The 8,879-nt window shown below is 40.0% G+C and overlaps 1 protein-coding gene across 1 annotated transcript in view; it reads right to left on the reverse strand.

Moving 5' to 3' along the window:
* Positions 1-8,879, reverse strand: part of EPC2 (enhancer of polycomb homolog 2) — a 109,842-nt gene that overhangs the window by 39,513 nt on the left and 61,450 nt on the right. Inside the window, exons 5-10 of the mRNA XM_019522443.1 lie at positions 8,022-8,170; positions 7,635-7,767; positions 3,243-3,434; positions 2,498-2,587; positions 712-857; positions 258-601 (exon numbers count right to left, since the gene is read on the reverse strand). Coding sequence (XP_019377988.1) covers positions 258-601; positions 712-857; positions 2,498-2,587; positions 3,243-3,434; positions 7,635-7,767; positions 8,022-8,170 — 1,054 coding nt within the window. The remainder of the gene's footprint in view (positions 1-257; positions 602-711; positions 858-2,497; positions 2,588-3,242; positions 3,435-7,634; positions 7,768-8,021; positions 8,171-8,879) is intronic.

Below are 8,879 nucleotides of genomic sequence, written 5' to 3' on the forward strand. Positions count from 1 at the left end.
GGGGGGGGGTGGCAGAGCAATACTGAAGTACAGGTAAACCCTGACCTTCTGATTCCTAGATGTGCAAACTGTTACTCACAGTTTCCAGCCCCACATGCAAATTTCTACCGAGATGGAAAAGCTCTGCATATTCTAAGCTCTTCAAACATTTTGATTTTACCTGGACTTGTTTGGCAACATATTCCCACCAATGAAGTCATCCATCCATTCCCAAAGGCTATGTTTCAAATTTCACAACAATTTAAATCCTTACCTACCTGATATGCCATTCTTGCTGGTGTTCAATAAAGCTACAGATGCTGCAGAAACTCTTTTATTATTCACAGTCTGCCCTGATTTCCTTGAGGTACATTCTTCACTATCACTGTCCGGTAAATTTAGTAGCCTTGGCTGGAAACACTGTAGTCGACATGATCTGATATTGCTTAGTATTTCAGAAAGAGACAGTCTGTTTTCACAATGTTTATTGGAAGCATTTGTCCGTGAGAAATTAGAAGAAAAGTTTACAGTTTGGGAAGAGCTTGAAAAACTATTCAGCATTTCAGGGTCGATCTGTTTCAGGACAGGATCATGTTCTGTAGATAATCTGTCCATTATGATCCTGATTTAAAAGGAAGCAAAAAATGAAAGTACCATTAGTTAGGCAGTATCTCCATTTGACCCATGCTTCTTTTAAAAAGGGTCAAAAGAATCAAAGAAATGCCACTGTACCTTCCACCCCTGCCAAGTCGCCTTCTTGCAAATCCTATACATCTTCTTGGAACTGTAAGGGTTGTAAGGCAATGCCTGTACCTCAGCTTGTCCAATTCTGCCAATTCTGTATTCTCACATGAATAATTAGTTTGGTCCAAACGAGGCTGCAGGAGTAGACAATTAAATTTTCCATAAACATAAAGTTACACGTACAATCTATTAAACTATGGCTATATAAAGCTACTTGTTAGCCATAATGCTATAGTACTCTGTTATATATAGCAGTAAAAGGGCAAGAAACTCCCCCAAACCAATAAATTGAAGTCACAAGTAAAATATTACAGCATTTTCCAAAACGAATATGCAAATGATAAGTGGAAGAGAGGAATCATATTTCAAAATGTATGCAATAGTTCCTTGACTGTTTGAGAAACAATCAATGTCAAAACTAGTTCAGGTAGTTATTTAAAAAGTTGAGGAGGAAGTTCCAGCTACATCTCTGCTGCTGAATACATAATGACCATGTTAGCAGCAATAAGAAGGAGCCTTTGTAGCTAGCATTAGACAACTCAGTAAAACTGGAGAACAAGAGAGACAACTGAGCTGTTTGAAACTAGAGGTGGTTTCACACACACTTATCTAACATACGGAATGAGTCATAGTAAGCAGCTGGCTAGCAGAAGAGTACGAGAATGACAATAATTTCAGACAGCCTGAAGACCAGCAGCACTGACAAAGATGCAAACAAATTCCTTGGGAATAGCCCAGACATACAGTACATGTGGAAGAGACTGTACATCCACACTACTTACTCCACACTAAGCCTCCAGTGGAATTTCTAAAGGGTACACTTTGGATATTCTGGCTATTATCTCCAAACCAATCCACTTAACTACAGTATGGTTATAATTTTGCATTTAATGCAACAAACCTTAAAGCAGTGGTTCCCAACCTTTTTGGAGGAGGGGATCCCCCACACTTCTTCAAAGAATTTACTTCTACACTGGCTAAAACAGGTAATATTTTGATGCAACAGAAGTAAATACAAAATAAAATGCATTTTAAAAAACCACTTAAAAAGTGAAAAGGTATCTTTCTTAGGTGGGCATTTTATTTTCCCTCTTACCACCCCAAAAGTAAGTTACTTTGTTGGCAAAGACCTGGCACAATCATCAAATGTGTATGTTGGAGACAGAGCTAAGGGAGCAGGGGACTACTTGGGCTGGGATGACCAAACAAAGCAGAGGACTAGGTATACACTTCAAAGCAGAACCTGTAAGAGGTGAGAGACTGGAATATACTGAATGCATGAAAGGTGTGCTATACATGAGGGACACGAGGGGCATGCTATACAATATATGTGAGTATGGTCAAGGCACCCAAGGGACAGAAGGAGGTGCAGATTTGCCTATAAAAAAAACAAAAAACAAACAAAAACAAAAAACAAAAAACAGGCAGGTATGAAGCCTGTGGAATCTCTACTCCAATGCCTAAAAGGACCTGTGGGAGGAAATGGGAAAACTGGAAATACAATTCTTCCTGTTTTCTAGAAGCAATGGTTGAACTGATTAGCTATAAGTGCCTTAGATTTTCTTGAACCAACTCTTAGAGTTGTAGCTAAGAAAATAGGGAAGCTTTAATTTAAAACCAGGATAAAGGTGAGCAAAAAATGAAAAGCTGTTATGAAAAGATCAAAATTGGTTCTCTTTGGACTTAACAAATAACCTATTTTTTTTGCTTGGAGAGAGAGGACAGAGTCATCTGTTAGCCTGTTACCAATGTAATATATAAAAAAAATGCTTACAGCATAATACTGGCATCCTGCTCTTCTCCTGAAAGCACAAGGTCCATCAGGATCATTCTCTTCTTCTGGTTCTGACACCGGTGAGGGTACCTATGGCACAAGTAAATTCTCTCACTAAAATTGCACTATCTACTTATTAGAAAGATATTTCACAGACCAGTTTTAATTAAAAACACAGGTTATGAGCAGTTAACTTTTGATTACACATGTAGTAATGATACTGTGCATTTGTCTAACTTCTTTATGCATGAACCTGAATCAAATAAGATGGGTAAAACTATCACTTTTCAAAATAAGCAGGACAAGGCACTGAAAGATTAAACACACATCTGCAAGGTCACATCACAAAATCAGTGGCAGTATCAGAAACAGAAACCTGAGCATGCAATTTCTAGTTCTGTGCTAAGTTCCTTAGGACAACTGCCCAAATTACCATCCTTACCCATCTACTGTAAAGAAAACAATACCAGATGTGCTCAGAAAATATAGAAGAAAGAATTTACATCCAGGACAAACATCAGGAGTACAACTAATGTCTGCCTACTTTCCAATCCCCTTCTCTACCAGCTAAGTCACTTATCCTCCAATATGATAAGAAAAATCTCAAATATCATGTGAACATACTCGGTGCTTCTCCAAAACCAAGCATCCTCTTTTGAAATTAGATTACCTAAACCAAAGACAACTTCAATTTTTTCCAGTTCTTAGAATACACTTGCATTTCACTTTACTAACAAAGTATTACCTGTGGAAATTCATCTTCATCTGAACTATGGAAGTCATACTGTTTAATATCACTCTTATTGATAACAGGCAATGGCTCAGTCATGGGTTGCTGAGGAGTTATCACACACTCTGTTTTAGGCTTCTTTGGATACTTTTTCTTTTGTCGAACAACATCTGACATGTCTTCCTTCAGAGATGAATGGTGAGAATGCTGTTTGTACAGGAGTTTTTGGACAAGAGAAGGAAAACACAATATTTGGTAAATTAAAACTGTTCTGTTGTTCTCATGAAATAGACATTTAAATAAATCATTACCGATCTCAGCCTGGAGCAACACTAATTCTATTCATGAACAGAATGCTGAGAAATAAAGTTGATCTAGAACTTTATAAATAAATAAAAGACCACTGGATTATGATTTATACCAAACGAATATTTTTTTAGATTATATAGCTATGTAGTTATGGGTTTTATGGTGCTGTCTGTCAGTCAATTCACTATGCTGGACTTTGAAATCCCACTGTGGTTTTTTTTTTCCCAAAATTTAGCTTTTTAGGGCAAGAGACCTACAAGTCTAATACTTTAAAATTTCCTGGGCTATATAATGCAGAAAATATTATTTGACTTGCTCTATTTCTTATGTTATCAGGTGCGTTTAATTTAGATTTCTGTTACACTTATTTCATTATCTAATTTTTGCAGATTAAAGCTGTTGAAATAATCTACAATTACTGCCTAGGTTAATTTTTACTCAGAGTCAATTTTACTTGTATTAACAAGTTAAATTTTTGAACTTTCAGACCATTTATAACTCATGCTCAATTGCAAGAAAAACAAACTTTGTATACTAAGGAAATAGTTTTTCCAAAAACGTACTTGTCAACACCCCTGCTGGAATGAAGCTAATGCAAGCAACAGAAGTCAGTTCAGAAACCGAAAACACACAATACAAAGCATGTGTGCCTAGAACAGTATAAACGTAAAACTGCCTGTAACTAACTTGCTGACCACTAGGTGTCATAAGTGTTAAATAAAACCTGTAAGGACTTGCATGGTTAATCTTAAATGCTAGAAAATACTTGAGAAAACCTATATTTAAAATGATTACTAAAAATAGAATCTGATGTTCAATGTATTTAATTAAAACTACTACAATATTAAAAACAAGTCACCCAGAAACAGCAAGTCAAGAAAAGAAACTTCCAGTATTCTCATAAATACTGGAAAAAGAAGAAAAAAAGTCACTTGATACCAAGAGGCAATAACACAAAACTATGAAGAATGTAATTAAAAAAAAAACAGAATTGACAAAATCCTGCTACTTTTTGTCAATTTTATTTTTAAAATGTTGTTTCATTATCGTTATCAATAAGTGTCCACAACTTTTACAGAAGCAGGGCTTTCAAACTGCCATATTTCCTCCTCATGTAAAGAAAGGGAAGGAAAAAAGATTATCTTCCTTAAAATTAAATGCATACCCTTGTTTATATAAGACAAAATGTAATATGCCGCAATCTATTATATTTTAAATGCAGTGTTGCTGTACGGATATTTAATTTTACTCTTTTGTGCTGGGCCATTTCCTCTTAGAGTTCAGCAAAAGGAGAACTATCTAAGGAACTTTTAACATACAATTCTGCTTTTACTTTGTCCTAAGTGGAAGTACTTTGTCCTGTCTGCTTCCATCATTTTTCCATCTTCCCCGACAGACTGAGCCTCATTAGAAGAGGCCAATTTCAGTTTCAGAAACATGGAAGTAAAAAGACCCACTGACCTCACCCAGACCAGTTCATATTGGGTATGCAGAAAAGGATTCACCCTTCTCCTTCTTTAAGTTGATCTTTATACTGGATTCAATTCTGTGCCACTTACACAATAGCCCTTAGGAAGTATTTGGGAACTGAACTTCCTAATAATATGATCTGTTAAACTATTTAAGGACAGCCAGCCTTCATATGAAGCACACTTAGAAGAAGCCTGACATACTATGGTTTGGTTGAGCAATAACTAAGACTCAAAATGAAGATGTGGAGATGCAATACACAGGTAGTTGAGGGGCACAGGCACCAAGGAGAAACAAAAAGTTATCAAGAATGTAAAACAATTCCTAAATAAGATCTATTATGTTGTGGAAGAAGCTCCCAACAGCTTAAAACTAAACTGGACAGGTCTTCAAAACCTACTGCAGGCGACGTACATACTCTTAGGAGAACGAACTGTAGCCAGTGAGGATAGAGAAATTACTCATTTTCATTTGTTTTCTGGAAAATTTATCTGGGTGACAAGTGTTCAGCAACAATCAGACAGGATTCAACAAGAATTGTTTGCTTTAGGTCCTTCCCTCCTTAGCATTTTATTTTTTATTTTGCATGGAGTTTAAATAGTCCAAGCTGTCAAAATAACTAGCAAACATCAGTGCATACATTGTCTTCCCAGGCCCTGTCTCTGTACCGTGATGCCTCTACATAAAAAAAAGTGCTCATGTGTTGCCTGCCTTATTTCTATATGCAGTCTACAGTTTGATTCTCTCAAGTGGTCACAGGAAAGAAATTAAAAAAAAAAAAGCCCCCAACACACTTGACAGCTGCTTTGATAGTGCACAACCCTCAGTAACATCAAGGCTACCCAAGTAGGGCGCATCCAGACATGTAAGGACGTTTGGTTCCCCGGGGACAAGGGGCAGTGGCGCACCTTACACTGCCATATCTTGTCCCTGGCAAATGCCCCTGTCACACATGCTTCGACATGTGGCAAGTTGTCCTGGGTGGTGCAGAGGAGGCTGGGGCCAGTACTGTGCTGGCCCCAGCAACTGTACCTGGAGTCCTAGGGGTCTTCTGGAGCCGCAGCCACAGCAATCCTGCTGGGCGAAGCCTGGCTGGCAGCCGCAGCACAGCTGCAAAAGGCCTGGCTCCACTTTTTAGCAGTGCATGCTGCTCAAGTATGTGCTGCTTCAGGGTTTTTCTTCTACCTTTTTTTGACCCCTGGATATCCAGGGGTCCAAAAAAAAAGTGGAAAACAATGGAGCAGGGCACGCTTGGGCAGCATGCCCTGCAGTGTAGAGAGCTCTGGACTGTGTGGTATGTGGCACTGAAAACATGGTTTGCAGCACCACATACTGTACAACTGTGCTCGTCTGGATGCACCCATAAAGTCCAAAATATACTCCAAGAACTATAGTAGGTTGCAGCTTTTTCCAGTTTTTCCCAACACCTAACATAATGCAAAATGCAGAACAATACTGGTATTCTATCTGAAAATATCGTTAGTTTAAATCAATGACAGCAAATCTCTTTTGGCAAGTGTGACACAAATTAGCCACACATCCTCAGTGGCACTCCCATCCTTCCCCTGCTCAATCAGCTGCTCTGCTTTCTGTTCCATGCCCTGTGCCCCATGCCCTGTCGGTTTCACTACTTTCTACTCCATGCCTGACTTGCTGCTGTTTTCTGCTCCCTGCATTATCTGCTGCTGTGGTCCCAGTCCACCCATTATCTGTCACATGCCACAACCTGGCCATCCCTGGTTTAAATACTATAGGATTTCTCATGCATGAACAGTTAGCTGCATTTCCAACATCTGTACCTTCTTCATTAGCTGTGATTGATACCCTTAATTTCTAAAGGAACATAATCTGTGCTGTGAGTCAATTCTGCCAACAGCCATCAGCGTCCTATGACTGTGCTACAGAAAAAAAAAAAAATCAAGGTTCTATTCTACAAATGAAGACAACAGAAAAACATCACACTGTATAACGTAAGCCCGTTCTCTATTTTTAGAGGTTCTTGTGTGTATACATTTTCCACTACACTCCCCTATGGTTTTAAGGATATGAAGAATATAGCATTATTATTTGTTAAATAATGGTGAAGTCATTCACTGTTTTCAAAATCTAGACATACCGTATTTTAAAGCCGGAGGCCAACAATATGTGGCCTGTAGAACCACTGAATCTGGCCTGCGGAGCCAGAAGGCCTTGTCTCTGCAAAGGACCTGTGTTCAGGCTTGGCACCTGGCAGCTATACCCACAGCTTCTGGCTGCACATGCACTACAGCTAGCGGGCGGGGGGGGATAGTAATGCAGACTGGAAGCTGCACATGTGCTGCAGCCAGGCAATAGGGGGCTGGGGAGAAGCAGCAGCAGTGTGGATGTAGCACCCAACAGTCTGGCCCCTTGCTGCTGCTGATGTACCACCCAAGCCAGGCGGCCCATATGGAACTGGAGCTTGACTGTTCCAACCCATAGCTTGAAAAGGTTGCTGGCCCCTACTTTAAACTTTAAGCTCCTCTCACTAGAGATCAACTCTTACTCTGTTTCCCCAATAAAAGTACCTACTGGGAATATTTGTTGTGTGGGCAGCTTCACTAGATGAGCTTATCAAAAGAAAAGACAACACTGCAGAAGTAAGTTTACCTTAACTTTACATTCTTGAACTTTGTGGTGGTTTCCATTATGAAGTGTTGCTGGAGTTGTGCTCATCTCCTTGTCAGGTCTATTAAGCTTGACTTCATTAAGTATTTCACCTCCGTAGTCACCCAAATGGTACCTCGAAAAATTGTACAATTGCAATATTATTATATTATATTATATTAGGAATGCATTTTCAAAAATAAAGCTGTTCAACAAATACCATTTTCAGCTTCTATGAGGCTAAAAATGGGATTTAAGCCTTCAACTAAGTAAATGTCATGAGGAAATTCACTGAGCATCACAGATAAGAATGAAACCCTTTGTTTAATTAAATATTTTATACATATTTAAAAGGAAACGCTCATAAATAAAGTTGTGTAGTAATTTTACCTTTTTTCCACAACTTCTAACGTTAAATGCAACAACTCGCGTTTTGTTTTCTCTCTTCTCTTAATCATCTCCAAAATTGTTATGGCTCTGCTAAACTCTCTTCTCAGTTTCAACATCTTCTCATAAGAGGCTTCATCATTCTTTCGATTCTGTTGAAATTGAATACAATATTAACACAGATCAAAACCATATTCTGGAACACAAACTTGTTAGGAGTGTACAATATTTTGATAAGCTAATGCAATAAAAACCGACCATCTGAATATTTATAAATTAGGCCCCTTGGAAAATTGGGATTTTACCGACTGCATGGAAACCATGAAATTCGCCCCATATCGCCATTTTTAAGGGTCACGAGCATAGGTGGCAGAAGGCTGGGACTAACAGGCCCTAGCCCCCTCAAACACAGGGCAGCGCAGAGGGCTGCAGGGCAGTCCAGGCACAGGCTCCAGGCGGCTGCAGCTGGGAGGGGAGGGACATGCACAGACAGACACGGAGCCAGGACTGTAGCCAGACCGTGTGAGGAGCACTGCCCACCACAGCAGATAAGTCGGGGAAGGGGAGGGAAAGGGCTGTGGGGGGATAGACTGAACCTCCAACAGTGAGGAAGGGTGTGGGGCAGGGGTTGGGATGAACAAGACCCCAGGGTGGGTCGTGGGACACTCAGAGCCCAGGTGACTCATCCAGAGGCACAGGGGGGGTTCTCACCGCTGCATGCAGCACAAGAGAGGCCTGGGGGGCACGCACCCCCACCCCAATCTGTGTACAGGGCAGAGACAGGCTGCCCACTGGGCTCTGCGTGCTGCTGCCACTGCCTCAGGAGCCAGTGGCAGCTGGCACATGGCATCTGGGGGGGTA

The sequence above is a fragment of the Gavialis gangeticus genome, unplaced genomic scaffold (genome assembly GCF_001723915.1).
Source record: "Gavialis gangeticus isolate Ggan-Ray unplaced genomic scaffold, GavGan_comp1, whole genome shotgun sequence".
Lineage (NCBI taxonomy): Eukaryota > Metazoa > Chordata > Crocodylia > Gavialidae > Gavialis > Gavialis gangeticus.